General features: G+C 42.0%; 1 protein-coding gene across 6 annotated transcripts in view; it reads right to left on the bottom strand.

Moving 5' to 3' along the window:
- Positions 1 to 13,884, bottom strand: part of LOC138638820 (SLAM family member 5-like) — a 137,955-nt gene extending 124,071 nt beyond the window's left edge. For 5 of the 6 annotated variants that reach the window (XM_069728463.1, XM_069728484.1, XM_069728453.1 and 2 more), the window contains exon 1: positions 13,779 to 13,884. In XM_069728463.1, coding sequence (XP_069584564.1) covers positions 13,779 to 13,827 — 49 coding nt within the window. In that variant the 5' untranslated portion in view covers positions 13,828 to 13,884. Of the gene's footprint in view, positions 1 to 9,299; positions 9,370 to 13,778 lie in introns of those variants that run through there. The other variant, XM_069728493.1, reaches the window with a different exon arrangement.
- Positions 13,885 to 27,657: the final 13,773 nt, after the last annotated feature.

Here is a 27,657-nt window from a genome sequence, read left to right on the forward strand (position 1 = left end):
GGCATCTTGGAGTTGGAGGAGTTTGGCAGAGATGTCGTTTTGCTTTTTCTTTCTGAGGATGGCTTTGTAATTTCGTTGTACGGTGTGGTAGGCTTCTCTCAGAGTGGGGTTATTGGGGTCTCTGTGTTTTTTATTTGAGGCCATTCTTAGGGCCTTCCGTATGGTCTTGCATTCTTTGTCAAACCAGTTGTTGGGATTTTGTTTACTCGGTCTCTTGTTGATGATTCTTTTCAGGTCAGACATTTCTGCCATGGCATATAGAATGTCGTTAAGGTCTCTTACCGCTAGGTGTACTCCTTCTGGGTTGAGTTCATACACGTTATTATGGAAACATTGGAGCTTCTCCTTGATCTCTGGTCTGTTGATGGCATCTTTGTATTTTGGGGCCGACATCTTGGACCATTTGAAGGATGGTGGCAGGCTAAAGAGGCCGGTCTTTTGCGGGGTTTGTGAGGGTGATTTCTTTGTGGATTTGATGTATAGGAGCAGTTGGTTATGGTCTGACAGATGTGTTTGTGGGGTGACTATAAGGGCGCCAATATTTGTAGGGTCCATATCTGTGATGGCATAGTCTATCACACTGCTGCCCACATGGGAGTTTAGGGTATGTCTTCCCAGTGAGTCTCCCTTGGTGCGGCCATTGAGGATACGAAGTCCAAGGCTTCGGCATAGGTTCAACAGCGTTCTGCCACTTTTATTAACTGTGCAATCATAGCTGTTCCTGTCGGTGTGCACTGGGTTGTCACAGTCGGTATCTGCTCCAAGTATATAGATGTTTCCATCAGTGGTCAGGTAGTCTCTTTCTCTTCCCGTTCTTGCGTTGAGGTCTCCGTAGATGAGAACGTTCCCAAGAGTCTGGAAATGGGCAGCTTCAGTCTTTAGGGTCTCAAAGCTGTCTGGGTTGAAGTATGGAGACTCTGGAGGAGCTACGTACACTGCACAGAGGTAGATGTCGGCCACGGATGTGAGGATGGAGCGGCTTATTCTTATCCAGATATGGCTGTCTCCTCTCTTCACTGCTCTGATCTATAATCAATCTATTATATATCTATAGGTCTATCTATTACCTATCTCTTATCTATCTATCATCTATCTTATTTATTATCTATCACCTATCCATTACCTATCTATCATCTATCTATCATCTATCTATCTAGCTATTATCCATCTATTATCTATCATCTATCTATAGCTCTATCTATAGATCTAATATCTATCTATCATCTATCTGTTATCTATTTATTATCTATCTATCTATCATGTATCTATCATCTATCTATCTATAGATTATCTATCTATCTATCTATCTATAATCTATCTATTATATATCTATAGGTCTATATATTATCTATCTATCTACCTATTATCTATCTATTATCTATCGATCTATCATCTATCTATTATCCATCTATCAATTATCTATCATCTATTATCTATCTATCTATCTATCATCTGTATACCATCCATCTACCATCTATCTATAGTTCTATCGATCTTTCTATTATCTATCTATCACCTATCTATAGATCTATCCAGCTATTACCTATCTATTATCTATCTATCTATAGATCTATCTATCTTTCTATTATTTATCTATCTATAGATCGATCTATCTATCTATCTATTATCTATCTATCTATCTATCTATCTATCTATCTACCTATCTATCTATCTATCTATCTACCTATCTACATATCTATCTATCTATCTATCTATCTATACATCTATCTGTTATCTATTTATCATCTATTATCTATCTATTATCTATCTATCTATAATTTATCTATTATCTATTTATTTATAGGTCTACAGTATATATTATCTATTATCTATCTGTTATCTATCTATCATTTATCTATCTATTATCTATAGATCTATCTATTATATATCCATTATCTATCGATCATCTGTCTATCATCTATCTATTATCTATCTATCTATCTATCTATCTATCTATCATCTATTATCTATCTCCTATCTATTATCTATCTAACTATCATCTATTATCTATGTATCTATGTATCTATTATCTATATATTATCTATCTATCTCATATCTATCTACAGTGTCTATCAATCATCTATCTATCTAGCTATTATCCATCTATGATATATCTATTATCTATCTATCAATAGTTTTTGTCTGTAAAGGGTTGATTTTCTGTATTGTGACACCTTATCTGTGATGCTGATATTCAGACTTTAAATGCGTTGTGCCGCAGCTTTGAAATGAATGTTTATTGGCTACATGCAAGGCTACCAGCAGATGGTTAAAAGCCTGCTTAGACCATCCAATTGCATTTATAGCTGCAGTTACATTTATAGCTTGCAAGATCATCGTTCATACATTTACCTCTCTTAGGCCTCTTTCACACATCAGTATTTTGTATCAGTCACAATCCGTAGTTTTTTTTAAAACAATGGATAAGGCGACTGATGCGGCTGGATCCGTTTTTTTCTCATAGACTTGTATTCGCGAAAATTGTTTGTCCGGCGGTCAGAGACGACTGACAAAGTAACTTTTTTTGTCTCCGGCGAAAAGTCGGATAGCAATGAATCCGGCGCCGTCCGGCTTTTGCTAGAATGGATGCCAATGGGCGCCGGATCTGTTAAATGACTGAACCCAGCGCTGGATTCCGTTTTTTTTTAACTGTGCATGCTCCGATACAATTGGCAAGCCCCCAAATAGGAAAGGGATATAAAGCCTGCTAGGTAGGGCTTAACTCATCCATTTACCAGCCAGCCAGCAAGCAAGACACAGATCTGCCACCAGAGCTTAAACCTGCCCGAGGCCAGCCAGCCACAGCCTACCAGGTCAACCACAGCATTCCAGGCCAGCAACCAGCCACAGCCTTCCAGGCCAGCAGCCAACCACAGCCTTCCAGGCCAGCAGCCAGCCATAGTCTTTCAGGCCAGCAGCCAGCCATAGTCTTTCAGGCCAGCAGCCAGCCATAGTCTTTCAGGCCAGCAGCCAGCCATAGTCTTTCAGGCCAGCAGCCAACCACAGCCTTCCAGGCCAGCAGCCAGCCACAGCCTTCCAGGCCAGCAGCCAGCCATAGTCTTTCAGGCCAGCAGCCAGCCATAGTCTTTCAGCCCAGCAGCCAACCACAGCCTTCCAGGCCAGCAGCCAGCCATAGCCTTTCAGGCCAGCAGCCAGCCATAGTCTTTCAGGCCAGCAGCCAGCCACAGCCTTCCAGGCCAGCAGCCAGCCATAGTCTTTCAGGCCAGCAGCCAGCCATAGTCTTTCAGGCCAGCAGCCAGCCATAGTCTTTCAGGCCAGCAGCCAACCACAGCCTTCCAGGCCAGCAGCCAGCCATAGTCTTTCAGGCCAGCAGCCAACCACAGCCTTCCAGGCCAGCAGCCAGCCACAGCCTTCCAGGCCAGCAGCCAGCCATAGTCTTTCAGGCCAGCAGCCAGCCATAGTCTTTCAGGCCAGCAGCCAACCACAGCCTTCCAGGCCAGCAGCCAGCCATAGCATTTCAGGCCAGCAGCCAGCCATAGTCTTTCAGGCCAGCAGCCAGCCACAGCCTTCAAGGCCAGCAGCCAGCCATAGTCTTTCAGGCCAGCAGCCAACCACAGCCTTCCAGGCCAGCAGCCAGCCACAGCCTTCCAGGCCAGCAGCCAGCCATAGTCTTTCAGGCCAGCAGCCAGCCACAGCCTTCCAGGCCAGCAGCCAGCCATAGTCTTTCAGGCCAGCAGCCAGCCATAGTCTTTCAGGCCAGCAGCCAACCACAGCCTTCCAGGCCAGCAGCCAGCCATAGCCTTTCAGGCCAGCAGCCAGCCATAGTCTTTCAGGCCAGCAGCCAGCCACAGCCTTCCAGGCCAGCAGCCAGCCATAGTCTTTCAGGCCAGCAGCCAACCACAGCCTTCCAGGCCAGCAGCCAGCCACAGCCTTCCAGGCCAGCAGCCAGCCATAGTCTTTCAGGCCAGCAGCCAGCCACAGCCTTCCAGGCCAGCAGCCAGCCATAGTCTTTCAGGCCAGCAGCCAGCCATAGTCTTTCAGGCCAGCAGCCAACCACAGCCTTCCAGGCCAGCAGCCAGCCACAGCCTTCCAGGCCAGCAGCCAGCCATAGTCTTTCAGGCCAGCAGCCAGCCACAGCCTTCCAGGCCAGCAGCCAGCCATAGTCTTTCAGGCCAGCAGCCAGCCATAGTCTTTCAGGCCAGCAGCCAACCACAGCCTTCCAGGCCAGCAGCCAGCCATAGCCTTTCAGGCCAGCAGCCAGCCATAGTCTTTCAGGCCAGCAGCCAGCCACAGCCTTCCAGGCCAGCAGCCAGCCATAGTCTTTCAGGCCAGCAGCCAGCCATAGTCTTTCAGGCCAGCAGCCAACCACAGCCTTCCAGGCCAGCAGCCAGCCAACCAATCTCTTCTTCTGGGAGCCCTCCCTCACATCGTCAGCCCTGTGAGGTAAATATATATTTTTTTCTTTTTGGTGATGTTAACGTATTATATATATAGATTATTAATACAACCCCAGGCAAAAATTATGGTATCACTAGCCTTGGAGGATGTTCATTCAGTTGTTTAATTTTGTAGAAAAAAAGCAGATCACAGACATGGCACAAAACTAAAGTCATTTTAAATGGAAACTTTCTGGATTTAAGAAACACTAAAAGAAATCAAGAACAAAATGTGGTAGTCAGTAATGGTTCCTTTTTTAACCAAGCATAGGGGAAAAATTATGGAATCGCTCAATTCTGAGGAAAAAATTATGGAATCATGAAAAACAAACAAACAAAAAAACACTCCAACACATCACTAGTATTTTGTTGCACTACCTCTGGCTTTTATAACAGCTTGCAGTCTCTGAGGCATGGACTTAAGGTACCATCACATTTAGCGACGCTGCAATGATCTAGACAACGATGCCGATCGCTGCAGCGTCGCTGTTTAGTCGTGTGGTCGCTGGAGAGCTGTCACACAGACAGCTCTCCAGCGACCAACGATTCCGAAGTCCCCGGGTAACCAGGGTAAACATCGGGTTACTAAGCGCAGGGCCGCACTTAGTAACCCGATGTTTACCCTGGTTACCATTGTAAAAGTAAAAAAAAAACACTACATACTTACATTCCTGTCACGCCCCCGCCGTCAGCTTCTCTGCACTGTGTAAGCGCTGGCCGGAAAGCAGAGCGGTGATGTCACCGCTGTGCTCTGCTTTACGGCCGGCCGGCGCTGACACTGGGGGACGCAGGGAAGCTGACGCCGGGGGAACGTAACAGGAATGTAAGTATGTAGTGTTTTTTTTTTAACTTTTAGAATGGTAACCAGGGTAAACATCGGGTTACTAAGCGTGGCCCTGCGCTTAGTAACCCGATGTTTACCCTGGTTACCAGTGAAGACATCGCTGAATCGGCGTTGTCAGCGGGTGATCCAGCACCGAAATAAAGTCCTGGACTTTCCCCAGCGACCAACGATCTCCCAGCAGGGGCCTGATCGTTGGTCGCTGTCACGCATAACGATTTTGTTAACGATATCGTTGCTACGTCACAAAAAGCAATGATATCGTTAACGATATTGTTATGTGTGACGGTACCTTTAATGAGTGTCAAACCGTACTCTTCATCAATCTAGCTCCAACTTTCTCTGATTGCTGTTGCCAGATCAGTTTTGCTGGTTGGAGCCTTGTCATGGACCATTTTCTTCAACTTCCACCAAAGATTTTCAATTGGATTGAGATCCGGACTATTTGCAGGCCATGACATTGACCTTATGTGTCTTTTTTCAAGGAATGTTTTCACAGTTTTTGCTCTATGGCAGGATGCATTATCATCTTGAAAAGTGATTTTATCATCCCCAAACATCCGTTCAATTGATGGGATAAAAAGTGTCCAAAATATCAACATAAACTTGTGCATTTATTGAAAATGTAATGACCGCCATCTCCCCTGTGCCTTTACCTGACATACAGCCCCATATCATCAATGACTGTGGAAATTTGCATGTTCTCTTCAGGCAGTTATCTTTATAAATCTCATTGGAATGGCACCAAACAAAAGTTCCAGCATCATCACCTTGCCCAATGCAGATTCGTGATTCATCACTGAATGACTTTTATCCAGTCTTCCACAGTCCACAATTGCTTTTCCTTAGCCCACTGTAACCTTGTTTTTTTCTGTTTAGGTGTTAATGATGGCTTTCGCTTAGCTTTTCTGTATGTAAATCCCACTTTCTTTAGGTGGTTTCTTACAGTTCGGTCACAGACATATTGCTTTAAGTTTCTGGTCTTGACGCTTTGATGTCTTCCTTGGTCTACCAGTATGTTTACCTTTAACAACCTTCTCATGTTGCTTGTATTTGGTCCAGATTTTAAACACAACTGACTGTGACCAACCAACATCTTTTGCAACATTGTGTGATGATTTGCCCTCTTTTAAGAGTTTGATAATCCTCTCCTTTGTTTCATTTGACATCTCTCGTGTTGGAGCAATGATTCGTGTCAGTCCACTTGGTGCAACAGTCTCCAAGGTGTGATCACTCCTTTTAGATGCAGACTAACGAGCAGATCTAATTTGATGCAGGTGTTATTTTTGGGTATGAAAATTTACAGGGTGATTCCATAATTTTTTCCTCAGAATTGAGTGATTCCATAAATTTTCCCCTATGCTTGGTTAAAAAAAGGAACCATTACTGACTACCACATTTTTTGTTCTTGATTTCTTTTAGTGTTTCTTAAAGCCAGAAAGTTGCCATTTGAAATGACTTTAGCTTTGTGCCATGTCTGTGATCTGATTTTTTTCTACAAAATTAAACAACGGAATGAACATCCTGCAAGGTCGGTGATTCCATAATTTTTGCCAGGGGTTGTATATAATTCTTGCTTAACAGTAAGCTGCAGCATGAGAGGTGCTTCCAGAAGAAGACGGACGGGGTGGAGAAATACCCGGAGCGGGCTCTAGTTTAGTAAGTTTCTTACATGCAACGCAGAAACAGGTCATCACAAACATGACAGTACACACAACAGATAAAAAACAGATCATCATAGACATCACAGTACACACAACACATAAAAAACAGATCATCATAGACATCACAGTACACACAACACATAAAAAACAGATCATCACAGACATCATAGTATACACAACACATAAGCCTACATCCAAGCACACAATTTTTTTAATTTTTTTTTTTTAGACTTTCGATTCTGGGGCTCAACGTACAGGTCGTCAAAGCACCTCCCAGGGTCGTCAGTGTGAGCGCTGGGGGGGGGGGGGTGTCACCAAGTAAGTGCCTTTTTGATTTTTATTTTTGTATTTTTCAACTTCATGTTGATGATTTGTGTATTTGTGTATAATGTTTTTATTTTTTGTTTTTTTAACAGGCTTCGCAGCATTCTCCGGACTCTGATGGTGAGGAGGCCGGTTTAGATATCGACCTCCTCATCGATCTAGTCTGAGAGCGGGAACCGCTATGGAACATGTGGGACTGCCGCCACGCTGATCAAGGTGTGACCCGACAGCTCTGGGAGGAAGTATGTCACAAAGTAGTGGACAATTGGGAGGACCTTGAGGTTTGGGCCCAGAATCAAGCACGTAAGTATTCAACGTTAAGTAACTTATATTGCTGGATGTAATGTGTTGAAAAATAACCAATTTGTGCTTTCACTTCACAGCGGACAGAGTTGTGAAGCGATGGCGCTCACTCAGGGATCGCTTCAAGAAGGAGTTCAACAAGGAGATGCAGGCCCCGAGTGGATTGGGAGGAAACAGGAGCAAATATAAGTATGCTAGAGCCCTGTCACTCCTCCGGTCGACGATGGTGAGCCGAAGGTAAATATTCACCATTTACTAAGTAAAAATGTTTACATGTGTAACCTTTTTTTTTTGGTTTCAGCCAGGGCCAAGCAATAACAATAACAAACTGTTGTCAGAGCAAATCACTGCTGGATTCAACCTACTGAACAACAGTTTGCTTGAGTTGAGCACAGGTCTGGATAGGATGCATTCAGATGCACATAAATCACCAAATCACTCATTTTTCCAGGCAGTAGTCGAGGGCAAGCTATCTCCTGACCAGCAGATGCATGTAATGCAAGCCTGACAGTTAGCTCTAGCGCAGGTTATCTCCCAAGCCTCTCCACCCACCCCAGTATTTCCTCCTACACCTGCCCCCCTCCAGCCACTGTCCCTCCTCCCCCTCCCATACAATACCATCTTCCTGCCCCGTACCATCTTCCTGCCCCATACCAGCATCCTGCCCCTTACCAGTTCCCAACCACATCATCTGTGCCTCCACTCACTGCCCAACCGCTATTCCCTGCCCATTACCACCAGTCTCCTTCCACACCCATTATGCCCCAAACACAACCCTCTTCTCCACCCACCACCTCTTCTGCCTCCCAATCCCTCCACTGCACCCCTCAAACCTTGCAAAATGCCATCCCTAATCCTGTTTTTTTTCCTCCCATTCTCTTTCTTTCTCCACCCCTTCACCTTCTGCTTTACCTTCTGATCTGTCACGACCACAATCCTCTCTCGACACTCCCACTGTCAAAGTGGTCCGATCTGTCAGCCCCTCCAGTACTATCTCACCCCACACTACATGAATTCATAAATGTTTTATAAATTAAAAAAAGTTTTATAAAATTTATAAAAAATAAATTTATTTTTTGTTTCAAAAGCTTTGCCTTTCATTTATTTAATTATAAGGTACAATACTTTAGGTAAACCAGGTACAATACTTTGCGTAAACTTTGGCGTGAAACCCAACCATGTACAATACTTTGGGTAAAACCCAACCAGGTGCAATACTTTGGGTAAAAACAGGTATAATACTCTTCTCTACAACTCTCGTTGTAAAGATCTCGCCCAGAGATCTCGGGAGATGAGATCTTGGGACGAGATCTCGTTGATGAGATTTGAATCTGAGCGTGCGCCGGCCCGGCGGCCATTTTCCCGGCACCCATGTTCCCGGAGGCCACCGCAACAAGCCATTAACGGATGAGCGGGGGCTTACGGGCTTTGACAATATGCTGGCGGAGCCCCCCACAGAGCACAAAGAGCCACTGCCACTGCCCCGAAGCACAGCCCGCCACCACCACACCACAGAGCCCAGCTGCACCACCACAGCCGCACCAGTATGGGAAGGGAGGATGCATCGGGACCGCCGCCGCTGCCGCTGCCACTGCCACATGATTTGTAAGTATATTATGAGCATAAGACGCACCCCCATTTTCCCCTAACATTTTTTGGGGAAAAAAGTGCGTCTTGTAGTCCAAAAAATACGGTAGTACAAAATACCAGCAACAACATTACAGTTATAAGTGTGCTTTAACAGTAGGAGATACAATTAAAACGGCTTACCGAAGAGTCACAATCAGATGCTCTGCCGGTGAAATGGAGAAGCGGCAATATGTGTCACTTCTTCGGATGAGGTGTCCAATCCGTTCCACCAAGAAATCGTAGTTCTCAGCTTTCATACGAACGTAGCTGAAAAACTGGCACATGACAAATGGAGATTATGTGCAACCCCTTTCTGACATCTGATGTAATAATACGTCCCTGTGCCCTGGGCCTATTTGACCAGGGGCAGATTATTACATAATCTCAATCACCCGTGCACACAGGTAGCCTGCCGAGTGTCAAGAGATTCTGTCAGCTAACACCCGGCACTAAGTGCCAGGAGCAGTTATGCACCGCTCCAGGCACTTTAACCCCCTAAATGCTGCGATCAAACGCAATCACAGCGTTCTGGGAGCTGGCAGAGGGATGATAGCCCCTCTGCCTTTGGATTGAAGACCTCGCGGTGTGATGCGGGGTCCCGATCATTGCCATGGTGACCCGATGTCTTCATACAAGATCTGGGTCACCAAAGCTAGGAAACTTGCTGATCATGCGCAGTGCATGATCAGCAACTTTCTCTGTAAGTGCAGAAATGTCAGTTTTTACAGATTGAGGATGCTGCTGCATCCCCATGATGTAGAAGCAATCAGCCCGGAAAAATTGATAGTCCCATAGTGAGACAAAGTAAAAAATTTAAAGTTAAACATTTTATTTTAAATATTGTAAAAATATTAAAAATAATAATAATAATAATCATTAGTGATGAGCGAATATACTCGTTACTCGAGATTTCCCGAGCACGCTCGGGTGACATCCGAGTATTTTTTAGTGCTCGGAGATTGTTTTCATCGCCGCAGCTGAATGATTTACATCTATTAGCCAGCTTGATTACATGTGGGGATTCCCTAGTAACCAGGCAACCCCCACATGTAATTATTCTGGCTATCAGATGTAAATCATTCAACTGCAGCAATGAAAACTAAATCTCCGAGCACTGAAAAATACTTGGCGGTCACCCGAGCGTGCTCGGGAAATCTCGAGTAACGAGTATATTCGCTCATCACTAATAATCATCAAAAGATATATAAGGTATCTATAAATAAATATTTGTATGAAAAAAATACAAACAGTAAAAGTACACAAATTTGGTATCGCCGTGTCCGGAACAACCCAACCTATAAAGCTGTCTCACTAGTTAACCCCTTTAGTGAACACCATAAAAAAAAACAAGACAAAAAACAATGCTTTATCATCAAACAGAAAGTGGAATAAAATGAGATCATAAACACAGATATAAATAAACATGGCGTCGCTGAAAACGTCATCTTGTCCCACATAAAACAAGCCACATACAGATCCATCAGTGGAAAGATAAAAAAGTTATAGCTCTCAGAATAAAGCATTGCAAAAATAATTATTTTTTCTGTGAAATAGCTTTTATAGTATAAAGGCACCAAAATGTAAAAATATAAATGAAGTATCGCTGTAACCATACTGACCTGCAGAATTAAACTGCCTTATCAATTTTACCACACATGGAACGGCATAAAACCCCTCCCCCCCAAAACAAATTCTCGAATTGCTGGTTTTTGTTCATTCTGCCTCCCAAAAATCAGAATAGAAAGCGATCAAAAATGTCATGTGCTCAGAAATGGTACCAATAAAAACGTCAACTCGTTCCACAAAAAGAAAGTCCTCACATGACTCTGTGGGACAAAATATGGAAAAATTATAGCTCTCAAAATATAGTGATAGTGATGCAAAAACTTTTTTTTTACAATAAAAAGCAACTTTTAGTGTGTGAAAGCAGCCAAACATAAAAACACGATATAAATCTATAATCACACCGACCCGAAGAATAAAATCACCTAATCACTTATACTGCATGAGGAACAGCATAAAACATAAATAAAACCAATTATTTACCTGCTGTTGATTTTTTCGTTATGCCTCCTAAAGATTGCTGTATGGCTCGGGGCAAATTTATCCTGCACTCTGCACTGAGCGCTTACACCAAGGTTTCCGCGTATATCTCTGAAATACGTGATTTAGATGGAACCTCTGGCAAAAGATTCAATATAATAAGGCAGATGGAGGCATTGTGGACGCCATAAGACCTGTGATCCGGCTGTGTCCGTTATTTTAGGATTGTATAAAAGTGACGCCAGCCACAATTTTGTGCACTTCTGAAAAGAAGGATACTGCTGAAAAGAGGCCAGATGGAGTCCAGAGTAACTCCGCTGCCTCGTTTTAGTGAATGGATTGCAGGTTTCATTTGAATCACGTCACTCAGAGATTTAGATGGAAACCCCAAAGTAAGTGGTCAGCATAGAGCACTATATAATTGTGATCCCAAACGTTATGTAAAATGTTCCCAATAAAAGCTTCAACTCAATCTACAATAAAAGCAAGCCCTCATTCAGGTCTGTCATTTGTTAAAGGAAATATAGGGGGCTTCCACCAAAGTCTCTGGAAAAGCAAAGTGGCTCCTCACCCGCCAAAAGAAATTCAGCAAATTCTCAGCTCCCAAATCCAACTGCTCCTTCCCTTCTGAGCCCCACAGTGTACTTAAACCACATATATCGTCCACATGTTTGGCATTTCTAAAGCAATGAGAGCCCACCTAAGTTACGGTGCATGCCTCCAGAAGCACCGTCTAGGCATAATGTACTGGTGACTGCAACGTACTGGTGACTGCAACGTACTGGTGACTGCAACGTACTGGTCATTACAACTGCAGTTTGAAATATTCACTCGGCAACATTCATTGCTGCTTTTTTTCTGGAAAACACCCATGGAGTCAAAATCGTCACTACACCTGTAGATAAATTCCCAAAAGAGTATAATTTTCAAAATGGGGTCACATGAGGGGGGATTCTGCTCCACTAGCAATTAGGAGATCTGCATATGGCGTTCACAAGCTGTTCTAGGAACATCGGCGCTCCAGTAGGCAAATAACGCTCCATCCCTCCCAAGTCTCTCTGTATGGCTAAGTAGTACTATACAGCCACATATGGGATATTGCCATGTTCAGTAGAAATAGTGGGACACGTTTAGGTGCCATTTTTACCCACTTCTTGTGTGAAACTGTAAAATCTGGGGCTAAAATAAAATTTTGTGAGGAAAATGTGATTTTGTTATTATTATGGCTCAACGTTATAAACTTCTGTGAAGCACCTGGGGGCTTAAGGTGCTCAACACACATCTAAATACATTCCTTGAGGGGTCTAGTTTCCAAAATGGGGTCATTTGTAGGGGGATTCCACTGTTTAGGCACATCAGGGGCTCTGCAAATGGGACATGACGTCTGCTAATGATTCCTGGAAATTTAACATTCAAAAAGTCAAACTGTGCTCCTTCCCTTCCAAGCCCTGCTGAGCACTTAAACAGTGGTTTTCGCCCTCATATGGGGTATCGGCATGCTCAAGAGAAATTACACAACAAATTTTGAGATCAATTTGTTTCCTGTTACCCTTGTCGAAATAAAAAAAAATGTATCTGAAGTAAATTTTTTGTAAAAAAAAAAAGAAGTTAAATGTTGATTTAAAATTCATGTGAATCACCTGAAGGGTTAATAAACTGCTTGAACGTGGCTTTGAGCAAATTGAGGGGTGCAGCTTTTAGAATGGTGTCACTTTTGGGTATATTCTATCATATAGACCCCTCAAAGTCTCTTCAAATGTGAGGTGGTCCCTAAAAAAAGTTTTGCTGGAAAAATGAAAAATCGCTTGTCCAATTTTAACCTTTATAACTTCGTAACAAAAAGAATGTTGGTTCCAAAAATTGTGCTGATGTAAAGTAGACATGTGGGAAATGTTATTTATTAACTATTTTGCGTGACATGACTCTGATTTAAGGGTATGAAAATTGAAAGTTGGAAAATTGCTAAATTTTCCAACTTTTTGCCAAATTTCTGCTTTTTTTCACAAATAAATGCAAGTCATATTGAATAAATTTTACCACTATTATGCAGTACAATATGTCAGGAAAAAACATTGTCAGAATCACCGGGATCCGTTGAAGCGTTCCAGAGTTATTACCTCATAAAATGACAATGGTCAGATTTGTAAAAATTTGCCCGGTCATTAATGTGCAAAGCACCTTCGTGGGTAATGGGGTTAAACCATCTGATAGTCGTCATTAAGTGTTCCTAGGAAAGCTCCTTCCCCAATTATTGTCCCGTTTAAAGTAGTATTAATTTAAGAAAACCTTCATCTATATCTATCTACAAAAAACAACAACTGACCACTGACCAGCACTTCCTAACAGAATAAAGCTGGTGTGAAGAGGTACGTACTGCTATGACTGCATAACAGGTAAATATAAGAATACAGCAGCTTCCCTAAGTGCTGAGATGTCTCTCCCAGGATAAAAGTCTACAATGGTAAGAGGCAGGTAGGAGCCAGTACCAAATAAAAACTGCCTTAGGTCTGTGTATCTATTTATCTATTTCCATCCCTGTAGTAGAGGTTACAAATGTATAAAGTGAATATTTCTCACCTGGGATCAGCAGAGAGAGGAGCAGGAGAACTGCTGCAGTCACAGTCATTATAGCACATGGTGAACAGCTGTAGGAAGGGATCTAAAGCTGTAGACCTCCTCCTCTCTTTGCACAACCCTAGCTATAATTCATCTATTTGTCATTATAGGGAGTTTTTTCATAAACCACATTTATGGAGACACAACAAGTGCATAAATGCAGGTGGTTTCCTACTCAATTATCTATTCTGTAACACAGCTCAAATAGAATGGTGGGGGGGTCTATCTCTAAGTACCACCACTAATTAGCTAGCATTTGCTCTGTTGGCAGGGCCGGACTGGCCATTTGGCAATTCTGGCAAATGCCAGAAGGGCCGGTCTGGTTATGGGCTGCCTTGTCTGCTACTTTGTTAACAGAATCAATGTTCTCAAGATACCCATACTGTTAACAGTTGTGACGGAGCACAAAGCCGGTCACTCCGTCACTTACCTCAACATGCCGTGGGTATTATTAGATATATTGGTCTTGTATTCTTCCTTTCCTCCATCCAGGGCAATATTAGTAATATATCCCATCTAGTTATTGGGACCTGTGTGATTTCAATTGCCAGGGCTGAATTTCATCCCCAGTCCGTACCTGTCTGTTGGTGACCCCGTATTAAAACATGGAATGGAGCTGTACTGCCCCAATCACTGGGTATCAGCAGTTGCAAGATGCTATAAATCATCCCAAAAAAACGTGCAATACAAAGACTTATATAAAAATAATTGATTTTATTATATAAATAATACAAAGTATAGAAAAATAATAACATACACAAATAAAGCTGATAAAATAAGAGCACACTATAATGGTATGATGAGACACCTCAAAAACTAGAGCCTATATGGCACAGAAGATGCACAAAAAATAATGATAGATACCCAGATACAAAATATATTATATAATACAAGTACTAAAATAGGAAAATTGTGTAACAAGTTACTAAATACCACTGTGTATAATGATAAAAATAAGAAAATATATATAATATATATATTGCACTACCCAACTATGATATGTGTAAAAAGTACTAGAAAGTCAAGTGCAAAAAAATAAGATATAATATAAAAAATAATATAGGATATGCAGAAAAATTCCTGCATATAGTAAAAAATATATGTGCCAATAAAAAGTGCAACAGTGCTAATATAATAATAAACCTGGGTCCCTAATTTGTGCAAATACATGCAAATATAATATACTAAGTACCACTAATGAAATGCAGGTATGTTAAAAGGTAACACTAGGTATTTATATTGCACAATGCCACACTGCAGATCCCTGCATATAGTATAAAGTATGCCAATATAAAGTGCAACAGTGCCAATTAAATAAATTAACCTAGGTCCCTAATAAAAGTAATACCAGACGTTATAGAAGGTGCAAAAAAACACATATGATGTGAAATGCATATAATATATTCTATACCGCTGATGAAATGCGGATATGCTAAAAAGTAACACTAGATATTTTGTATTGCACACTACCACGCTGGGACTAACAAACTCACACAGCAGAAAAAAGCAGCGATGGTAAGATAACACTAAAGTGCAGACAGTGCCTTGATATATCCGCCGCTATTGAACACTAGTAGCGGCATAAATAACATAAATAAGATCTAGATAGTTACAAGAGGTTCCACATACCTATAGGTGCTCAGTCCCTACGTACGTTTCGGCTGAATGCCTTCTTCCGGGGGCGTATCAATAGCGGTGGATATATTTCACATTTCACATCATATGTGTTTTTTTGCACTTTCTAAAACGTCTGGTATTACTTTTATTAGGGACCTAGGTTAATTTATTTAATTGGCACTGTTGCACTTTATATTGGCATACTTTATACTATATGCAGGGATCTGCAGTGTGGCATTGTGCAATATAAATACCTAGTGTTACCTTTTAACATACCTGCATTTCATTAGTGGTACTTAGTATATTATATTTGCATGTATTTGCACAAATTAGGGACCCAGGTTTATTATTATATTAGCACTGTTGCACTTTTTATTGGCACATATATTTTTTACTATATGCAGGAATTTTTCTGCATATCCTATATTATTTTTTATATTATATCTTATTTTTTTGCACTTGACTTTCTAGTACTTTTTACACATATCATAGTTGGGTAGTGCAATATATATATTATATATATTTTCTTATTTTTATCATTATACACAGTGGTATTTAGTAACTTGTTACACAATTTTCTTATTTTAGTACTTGTATTATATAATATATTTTGTATCTGGGTATCTATCATTATTTTTTGTGCATCTTCTGTGCCATATAGGCTCTAGTTTTTGAGGTGTCTCATCATACCATTATAGTGTGCTCTTATTTTATCAGCTTTATTTGTGTATGTTATTATTTTTCTATACTTTGTATTATTTATATAATAAAATCAATTATTTTTATATAAGTCTTTGTATTGCACGTTTTTTCGGGATGATTTATGTCTAGTAGTGCATGACATTTATTTTGCATACAAGTGGTTATCTATTGGATTAACTAGTTGCAAGATGCTGTACACCAGGGGTGTCAAACTGCATTCCTCGAGGGCTGCAAACAGGTCATGTTTTCAGGATTTCCTTGTACTGCACAGGTAATAATTTAATCACCTACACACATAATTATTACAGCACCTTGTGCAATGCTAAGGAAATCTTGAAAACACGCATGGTTTGCGGCCCTCGAGGAATGCAGTTTGACACCCCTGCTGTAGAGCAACTTCTACTCTTTTTATAGGAGTTGTTCTGCAGTACCTGGCAGCGGCTGCTTCACATTGAATTGAACTGGGCAATGCAGCTCCTATGTATTTGCATCCAGCCATAACAGAGCAAAAAACTCTGTGATTGTTGGTGGTTCTACTTGACAGACCCACAACTGATCTGATATAACATATCCTGTCCTTTCTTGTGGGGGCACTGTCATGCAGGTTTCTTCCACAAGGGACAATTATCACTGAAGCTGAAGCTTTTTTATGCTCCTCTGCAGCCTTGGCTTGTCATTTTTGCAAGTGTTACTGACACCCACTTGCTAGCTAGCTATAGCACAGGCATCTCCTCTATGCTGTACAGCTTCTCCTCCTTCTGCCTGTGTGCACCATCTACAAATCTGAGGTTAGTAGGTTTTAAGCCACTGCACGGGGCATTGAGGACCATGCAAATGTTAGTCCCATGCTGACCTATGTCGCCTAAAGCTCAGTGCATAATAACTTGTTAATGACAATGTAAACCCCCACTACTACCAGCCATACCTAAAACATCTATGCCACTTCTCAGAGACACTCTACTTAAAGGGAGATCTTCTGAAATATTTTTTTCTTTAATTAACTACAGGTGCAAAAGAAAGCAAATAACAGTATTCAGCTTTTCTTTCTGCCGATGACCAGAGCTGACCCACCAGAGGTCCCCGGTCAGCGGCTGTAGAGTTCATGTGCCATAATGCCAGCATACCACTAAGTGGGCAAATTGTTGATAGCATGGCACATTACTGCTCCAATCATTGATTAGCTGCAGCGGTCATATGGGGACAGGAAGGAATGTTGGTAGGACAGTTCTGTTAAAGAATAATTGAAAAGGATAGGTGAGTCTTTTATTCATATCAGTCTTAGTCAGTCTTTTTGAAACCTAAATGGCGTCACTGTGTAAAGGTTATGATTACTTTTTATTACCTACATATTTAGAAGCAGGGTTATTGTTTTAGGTGCTAATATTTAGCAATACACCTACCTTTGGAAATAAAGATGGTACATAAATGTGAGCACCCTCTGGTGTATAAACAATCAGCCTTGCCCAGTGGTATGCGACATATAGAAACTTGTGTGATCGAGTCTTGTGGAACAAATCATAACATTGGGACATCTCAGTTCTAGCTCTGGGATTGCCCCCTACCTGAAAAAGCAGGAACATCTCAACTTTGACTGGATTTTCCTAAATTCTGCACCATTCCGTTACACTTCCTGGGGATAGTCAGCACTGTTAGCAACTATGTACAGTTTTGCTTACAGAAACCAAACTTTATGTTTTTGTAACTTTTAGTTTATTTTTATGCAAGCAAATTAAAGTAAAATGAATAAAAGGGAAGCTGGAATGGGTAAAGGCAGCAGGTCTAGACCATCCAAAACTGACCAGCAACCTAGCCAACACAAATGAGATTGCAGAAGTTTACTCTGCAGTACTCACTGACTGGTGCTCAGATGTCATGGAGCCGAATGCTGCATATTTATGTGACAGCGCACTGACACTAGGTGTCTTATGACCTGAATTAGTTATGATCGAACACTAAAATGCTCAAGTGCCTGGAAGTCTACAGGTGTGGGACTCCTAGACCGGTAAAGCCTATGCACTAAGTGCAAAGGATGAAAAACGTTTACCCCTGGGGTATATATATATATATATATATATATATATATATATACTAGCTGAAGAGCCCGGCGTTGCCTGTGCATAGTAAATATCTGTGGTTAGTTATAGCACGTCACTTCTCTTATTTTCCCATCACGCCTCTCATTTTCCCCCTCACATCTCTCATTTTCTCCCTCACACCTCTCATTTTCTCCCTCACTCCTCTCATTCCCCCCTAACACTTGTCATTTCGACCTCACATCTGTCATTTTCCGATCACTCCACTATTTTCCCTCACTCCTCTCATTTTGCACTCACACCTTTTCATTTTCACCTCACACCTCTCATTTTCACCTCAGTATATACATGTTTGTCATCTCCCTTATATATAGTATACACCTGTATGTCATCTTCTGTATATAGTATATACCTGTATGTCATCTCCCCTGTATATAGTATATACGTGCTGTGTGTCATCTCCCCTGTATATAGTATATACCTGTATGTCATCTCCTATATATAGTATATACCTGTATGTCATTTCCTCCTATATATAGTATATACCTGTATGTCATCTCCTCCTATATATAGTATATACCTGTATGTCATCTCCTTCTATATATAGTATATACCTGTATGTCATCTCCTCCTGTATATAGTATATACCTGTGTGTCATCTCCCCTGTATATAGTATATATCTGTGTGTCATCTCCTCCTGTATATAGTATATACCTGTATGTCATCTTCTATATATAGCATATACCTGTATGTCATCTCCTCCTGTATATAGTATATACCTGTAGGTAATCTGCTCCTGTATATAGCATATACCTGTGTGTCATCTCCTCCTGTATTTAGTATATACCTGTATGTCATCTCCTCCTGTATATAGTATGTACCTGTATGTCATCTCCTCCTCTATATAGTATATACCTGTGTGTTATCTCTCCTGTATATAGTATATACCTGTGTGTCATCTCCCCTGTATATAGTATATACCTGTGTGATCTCCTGTATTAGACCTCGTTAACACGTTATTTGCTCAGTATTTTTACCTCAGTATTTGTAAGATAAATTGGCAGCCTGATAAATCCCCAGCCAACAGGAATCCCTCCCCCTGGCAGTATATATTAGCTCACACATACACATAATAGACAGGTCATGTGACTGACAACTGCTGTATTTCCTATATGGTACATTTGTTGCTCTTGTAGTTTGTCTGCTTATTAATCAGATTTTTATTTTTGAAGGCTAATACCAGACTTGTGTGTGTTTTAGGGCGAGTTTCGTTTGTCAAGTTGTGTGTGTTGAGTTGTGTGTGGCGACATGCATGTAGCAACTTTTGTGAGATGACTTTTGTGTGGCAACATGTGTGTAGCAACTTTTTGTGTGTCGAGTTGCATGTAACAGGTTATTGTAGCAAGTTGTGTGCAGCAAGTTTTGCACATGGCGAGTTTTGCGCATGGTGAGTTTTATGTCTGGTGCCTTGTGAGTATGTGCAAGTTTTGTGTGAGGCAACTTTTGCATGTGTTGCAAATTTTGTGCATGTGGCAATTTTTCCGCGTGTGCAAGTTTTGCGTGTGGCGAGTTTTCCATGAGGTGAGTTTTGCACTTGTGGCGAGTTTTGCGTGAGCCTAGTTTTTGCATGTGGCGAGTTTTGCGCGTGGCGAGTTTTGAGCAGCGACTTTTGTGTTTCGACTTTTATGTGGCGAGGTTGGTGTATGTGTGGTGAAATGTGTGCTGAGGGTGGTATATCTGTTCAAGCACGTGGTAGTGTGTGGCGCATTTTGTGTGTGTGTTCATATCCCCATGTGTGGTGAGTATCTCATGTCGGGGCCCCACCTTAGCAACTGATCGGTATATACTCTTTTGCGCCATCGCTCTCATTCTTTAAGTCCCCCTTGTTCACATCTGGCAGCTGTCAATTTGCCTTCAACACTTTTCCCCATTATGTAGATAGGGGAAAAATAGTTTGGTGAATTGGAAAGCGCGGAGTTAAAATTTCACCTCACAACATAGCCTATGACGCTCTCAGGGTCCAGACGTGTGACTGTGCAAAATTTTGTGGCTGTAGCTGCGACGCCTCCAACACTTTTCATTTCACTTTTTCCCCATTATGTAGATAGGGGCAAAATTGTTTGGTGAATTGGAAAGCGCGGGGTTAAAATTTCACCTCACAACGTAGCCTATGACACTCTCAGGGTCCAGACGTGTGACTGTGCAAAATTTTGTTTCTGTAGCTGTGACGCCTCCAACACTTTTCCTTTCACTTTTTTCCCCATTATATAGATAGGGGCAAAATTGTTTGGTGAATTGGAACGCGCGGGGTTAAAATTTCGCCTTACAACATAGCCTATGACGCTCTCGGGGTCCAGATGTGTGACTGTGCAAAATTTTTTGGCTGTAGCTGCGACGGTGCAGATGCCAATCCCGGACATACATACACACATACACACACGCATACACACATTCAGCTTTATATAGTAGATATATATATATAAGAATATTGTAGAGGTAGGTCTCATATACATCCTGTAAAGGTTCTAAAAACGGCCATCATAAATACCCTGGAATAATTACGAACAAGGGTCACATGATGACTGTCTAAAAATTATGAACGAGAGCCATGGAGCGCCCGCTAGGGCCGTGGGGTACTTGGTACCGGGCCTGTTCTTAAAGAGGTGGTCACGGTGGCGGTGACCCGGTCTGTGTCCCTGGGCGTTCAATAAAAGGGGAATTAAAGTTTCTGAAAGTTATTTGTTCGTGACGCCACCTGTGGTATTCGGTCAGGGATGAACAACGCTGCTTAATGGGGTTCACTGGGGAATGATGGTACAGCAGCAAGGATGTATGGCTTCCCACAGGTGAAGCTGGATCCCCAGGGCTCACTGGTGTAGTAGGCAAAGATGGTGTGATGCCAGAAAGAATCAGAGGACACAAAATTGCAGTCTCTTTACCTTTTACTGTAGTAATCAGCCACAGTCCAGGGTACAGATCACAGATGATGGTGAGGTCCGGCCGGCCTGGAAGCGATTCAGAGATCCCCCTTACAAGGTGGGGTTGGAAGCCTTCCTCACTGCACTGTGTTGTAGTTCCTTGCTGCCTAAGGCTTCGCACAAGGTCCTCACTTTCTCTCTGTCCCTTTAGATAGGACACTACCAGCATTGGCAGGCAACTTGAGCCTTTTTACAGGGGTCTCTAAGATGACTCCGGGCTCTGTGTTGCTGTGCCTTCAGGTGTAATGGTAGACAGGTGACTTGTAATCTCCAGCAAGCCGGTTTCTGCTGTGGGGCATACAGTTACCCCCACAACCCCGGTCTTCCGGCCACCGGTTTCATGCGCTTCAGCATGGAGGAAGCTCAGTCGCAGCTCCCCTCCAGCTCTTCACTTCTCCTTTGCTCCTTCCTCCTTCACACTCTCTATAAACTGTTCTGTTCCTCTCTTTCCTTTCCTGGAGCAGCAGAACCACATGTGTGCATAGCCCAAGCTTTCCTCACAGGAGCTGCAGATCCTCACATCTGCACGGCCCCACTCTCTTCCTGACTGAACACTAACTCTTCCTCCAGCCAGAATATATATATATAGGGAAGCCACCCACAAACTGGATCGGAGCTCCCCCTTCTGGCCTGAACTCAGAACATGTTGCATGTACAGTGGGGCAAAAAAGTATTTAGTCAGTCAGCAATAGTGCAAGTTCCACCACTTAAAAAGATGAGAGGCGTCTGTAATTTACATCATAGGTAGACCTCAACTATGGGAGACAAACTGAGAAAAAAAATCCAGAAAATCACATTGTCTGTTTTTTTAACATTTTATTTGCATATTATGGTGGAAAATAAGTATTTGGTCAGAAACAAACAATCAAGATTTCTGGCTCTCACAGACCTGTAACTTCTTCTTTAAGAGTCTCCTCTTTCCTCCACTCATTACCTGTAGTAATGGCACCTGTTTAAACTTGTTATCAGTATAAAAAGACACCTGTGCACACCCTCAAACAGTCTGACCCCAAACTCCACTATGGTGAAGACCAAAGAGCTGTCAAAGGACACCAGAAACAAAATTGTAGCCCTGCACCAGGCTGGGAAGACTGAATCTGCAATAGCCAACCAGCTTGGAGTGAAGAAATCAACAGTGAGAGCAATAATTAGAAAATGGAAGACATACAAGACCACTGATAATCTCCCTCGATCTGGGGCTCCACGCAAAATCCCACCCCGTGGGGTCAGAATTATCACTAGAACGGTGAGCAAAAATCCCAGAACCACGCGGGGGGACCTAGTGAATGAACTGCAGAGAGCTGGGACCAATGTAACAAGGCCTACCATAAGTAACACACTACGCCACCATGGACTCAGATCCTGCAGTGCCAGACGTGTCCCACTGCTTAAGCCAGTACATGTCCGGGTCCGTCTGAAGTTTGCTAGAGAGCATTTGGATGATCCAGAGGAGTTTTGTGAGAATGTCCTATGGTCTGATGAAACCAAACTGGAACTGTTTGGTAGAAACACAACTTGTCGTGTTTGGAGGAAAAAGAATACTGAGTTGCATCCATCAAACACCATACCTACTGTAAAGCATGGTGGTGGAAACATCATGCTTTGGGGCTGTTTCTCTGCAAAGGGGCCAGGACGACTGATCCGGGTACATGAAAGAATGAATGGGGCCATGTATCGCGAGATTTTGAGTGCAAACTTCCTTCCATCAGCAAGGGCATTGAAGATGAAACGTGGCTGGGTCTTTCAAGATGACAATGATCCAAAGCACACCGCCAGGGCAACGAAGGAGTGGCTTCGTAAGAAGCATTTCAAGGTCCTGGAGTGGCCTAGCCAATCTCCAGATCTCAACCCTATGGAAAACCTTTGGAGGGAGTTGAAAGTCCGTGTTGCCAAGCGAAAAGCCAAAAACATCTCTGCTCTGGAGGAGATCTGCATGGAGGAATGGGCCAACATACCAACAACAGTGTGTGGCAACCTTGTGAAGACTTACAGAAAACGTTTGACCTCTGTCATTGCCAACAAAGGATATATTACAAAGTATTGAGATGAAATTTTGTTTCTGACCAAATACTTATTTTCCACCATAATATACAAATAAAATGTTAAAAAAACAGACAATGTGATTTTCTGGATTTTTTTTTCTCAGTTTGTCTCCCATAGTTGAGGTCTACCTATGATGTAAATTACAGACGCCTCTCATCTTTTTAAGTGGTGGAACTTGCACTATTGCTGACTGACTAAATACTTTTTTGCCCCACTGTATGTGTTACCTGTTAAAGGGATCTTTCCTCTCCTCCAGGCATGGCATTACCCTCTTTGTGAGGAAGGCAATATCACTGTGACATCCGAACTCCTGGGGAGTCACTGCCGCATGGTGACTGTTTAAAAATCATGAGCAAGGGCTGTATGATCATCATCTAAAAATTTGAAGCAAGGGCTGCATGATAAACCTGTTGATATGGTGGAGGTGGAGAATACACCAGAAAAAAAGGAAAATTTGAATTGACTTTATGACTCTGCGTGCACCATCAGCAGCACGTACACCTCTTACCGCCTTTCACATTTTAAATTAGGTACATTATAATATGCCTGCAAACTTTTGGGTATTTATAGGGAAAAGACAGTATGTAGGTCTGAAAAGGATATTTGTTTTTAGGTTTTTAGGTTGCAGAAGCAGTATACCTGTAGATGGACTGTAAGGCAATAAACCCTGCCTATATGCCTCTAATCTAGAATTATCCCTCCTCCACCAGGTATCCCTACACTGAATGCAGGTAACAGTGGTTTTCCTAGAGAAAGGACGGTATGTTGCAGTGAAAAGGACTTTTGTTTCAATGGTACAGCAGCGGTATACAAGTACTGCAATTGCAATTATACACTACCTATATGCTGTCACTAATGTAAGCTCTGCCTCTTTGATCAGCCCTCCCTGAACCACTTACTGAAGAGAGTGCGCTGAGCAACGTGTCACCGAGTCTTATATAAGACCTGATGACACGATCCGGCGGGCAATCACAGTAATGCCAGTAGCCAACATGACTACACCATTAGTGTGCAGGGCAGGCAGTCACCGCATGTTTATTGGCTCTCTAACAGGCACAAAACATTCAGGGCAAGAACTAAATCACAGCACTGAAAAACCCACGATAATCAATCAAGTAACAAGCGTACCCAATCACCCCATGCTCAACACTAGGGTCAAACCCCTTTAGGTTTGTTTCTATATGAAAAAGTTAATTGTTATATTTAATTATTTAATGACAAGGAAAAACTTCCCCAATTGAGGACTATTTTTAATAAATATCAAGGATGTCCATGAGTTTGCCTGAATTTTTAATTTTGGCCCTCTGTGTTTTTGAGTTGGACATCTCTAGCCTCAAAGTTCTGCAGAATGTTTAGGAAGATCCAAGTCGCTGACTACATCATTTAATTCGACATGTGAAAAATCTGTGGCTCATTGGGACCAGTGTGAAAGTCCTCGTCAGAATCCTGCTCTCCGGACATGAAGGGACAGGTATTCCTGGACCATGAGGCACAGGGCGAATCGCTGTCGGGAGGTTCGGGTATATAATTTCCCTCTTATTTTTAAGGTTGAATCCCTCCATGGTGCACGTACAAAAACAGAAGACTGATTTCATGAGTCCCTCCAGATCATAGGCATTTCTTATACTGCTAAGGTGAATTGAAAGCTCTGCTTTGATTGATTGCAATGGACATCACCACACTCTTTGGAAACTGGGCTAAGAAAATCACATCAGCCAATCGCAGCACATCGTCCATTTATTTCTAATGACACTAAAATCATCCAAAGGTCACAGAAAGGGGTCAAAGTACAGTGCAAGAGAAAACCCACGGTGTCAGTGGTTGTGAAAAACTGTAAGTGATGGAATTTTTTCGATATTTTTACTGAATTCACCAATTGAAAGTATATAAAAATCACCTCTTACTTTTCAAACTATTTTACCTTGGCCACCTATGTAATCGTTGAACAAGCATTCTCATGATATAGCCTTTCAATGTGAACAGACTGCCGATCACCCGATGAAAGAGAAAAACGCTCGTTCATCAGGTGAAATTATTTTTTGTGCAGCAGAAAAGATCATCGTCCGCTGTAAACAGGACACGCGCTGCCAGAACAATGATCTGATGGTTTACCAATCACTGGTCGTTTAGTGCCACTGATCACCCATGTTATCCTTTGAAAGGCGTAGATATAGAATACATATTTGGAGCCAATAATTTAACGTTGATGTTTTGTCTGATTACAGTCATTTTTATTGTTTCTTCTCCATCTTGTCAAATCTTCTTATCGACATCCTAAAGTCATGATGTGGTTGACACTGATCAAAGCGCCTCTGAAAATAAATAATATATACATATACACTTTTGTTTTCTGAAAAAAGAATCCCTCACATTGCATCGCTTAATACAGACATGCACACACCATCGATATATAATTAGCCATTGTGCACCCACCATTCTAAATATACAATAAACCACCACTGTGCCCCCCACTAATGCTCCCATCCTGGTATAGATATCCCCCATCCAGTTATAGAAATCGCCCATCCTGTTATATATATCCATATATATCCCCCATGCTGGTATAGATATTTCTCATCCTATTGTATATGTCTCCAATACTTGTATAGATATCCGCCATCCTGGTATATATGGCCCCCATCCTGGTATATATGGCCCCCATCCTGGAATATATGTCCCCATCCTGTTGACCATTCTGTGTCCATTAACTGACCAATATTTCTGCATTGATGCCAATTTATTTTCTTAACCTAAACCCCATTTCAGAGGGTTTCAGCTTTCAAAAGAATAATTTATACAACCAATGGATGAATTTAACGTCAGGTTATATAAGCTTTTATTTACATAACATGGATAAGCGACATCACTTCTGTCAGGGAGTGTATGTTATTCTGACCTGGTGCTCCTTTGAAAGAGCATACAAACGTCAGCTGCTGCAGATCCACGGGTCAGGCATTGACCATATCAGGAACCAAACGAGAGAAATTAGTGGATATCGTCCGCACTGCTGAATAAATGAAAATCCGGATGTATTGATGCAAAAGAAATGTGGCTTTATATGATATATATATGTGTGGTATTCCAGAGGAAGAAGTCATACAGAGACTTTGAAACCCGTTGAATAAAGCCACATTTCCTTTGCATCAATACGTACGGATTTTCATTTGTTCAGTAGCGTGGATGATATCCACTAATTTCCCTCGTTTGGTTCCGATCTTAGTATAGATATCCCCCATCCTGGTATAGATATCCTCCATTCTGATATATATATATATCCCCCATCCTGGTATAGATATTCCCCATCTTGGTATTTACGTCTCCCATCCTGGACCATCCTGGTATATACAGTATGTCCTCATACTGGTATAGATATCCCCCATCCAGATATAGATATCCCCCATTCTGGTATAGATATCTCCCACCCTAGTATGGATGTACCCCATCCTGGTATAGATATTCTCCATCCTGGTATATATACAGTGGGGCAAAAAAGAATTTAGTCAGTCAGCAATAGTGCAAGTTCCACCACTTAAAAAGATGAGAGGCGTCTGTAATTTACATCATAGGTAGACCTCAACTATGGGAGACAAACTGAGAAAAAAAATCCAGAAAATCACATTGTCTGTTTTTTTTAACATTTTATTTGCATATTATGGTGGAAAATAAGTATTTGGTCAGAAACAAAATTTCATCTCAATACTTTGTAATATATCCTTTGTTGACAATGACAGAGGTCAAACATTTTCTGTAAGTCTTCACAAGGTTGCCACACACTGTTGTTGGTATGTTGGCCCATTCCTCCATGCAGATCTCCTCTAGAGCAGTGATGTTTTTGACTTTTCGCTTGGCAACACGGACTTTCAACTCCCTCCAAAGGTTTTCTATAGGGTTGAGATCTGGAGACTGGCTAGGCCACTCCAAGACCTTGAAATGCTTCTTACGAAGCCACTCCTTCGTTGCCCTGGCGGTGTGCTTTGGATCATTGTCATGTTGAAAGACCCAGCCACGTTTCATCTTCAATGCCCTTGCTGATGGAAGGAGGTTTGCACTCAAAATCTCACGATACATGGCCCCATTCATTCTTTCATGTACCCGGATCAGTCGTCCTGGCCCCTTTGCAGAGAAACAGCCCCAAAGCATGATGTTTCCACCACCATGCTTTACAGTAGGTATGGTGTTTGATGGATGCAACTCAGTATTCTTTTTCCTCCAAACACGACAAGTTGTGTTTCTACCAAACAGTTCCAGTTTGGTTTCATCAGACCATAGGACATTCTCCCAAAACTCCTCTGGATCATCCAAATGCTCTCTAGCAAACTTCAGACGGGCCTGGACATGTACTGGCTTAAGCAGTGGGACACGTCTGGCACTGCAGGATCTGAGTCCATGGTGGCGTAGTGTGTTACTTATGGTAGGCCTTGTTACATTGGTTCCAGCTCTCTGCAGTTCATTCACTAGGTCCCCCT

The sequence above is a fragment of the Ranitomeya imitator genome, chromosome 1 (assembly GCF_032444005.1).
Source record: "Ranitomeya imitator isolate aRanImi1 chromosome 1, aRanImi1.pri, whole genome shotgun sequence".
Classification (NCBI taxonomy): domain Eukaryota; kingdom Metazoa; phylum Chordata; class Amphibia; order Anura; family Dendrobatidae; genus Ranitomeya; species Ranitomeya imitator.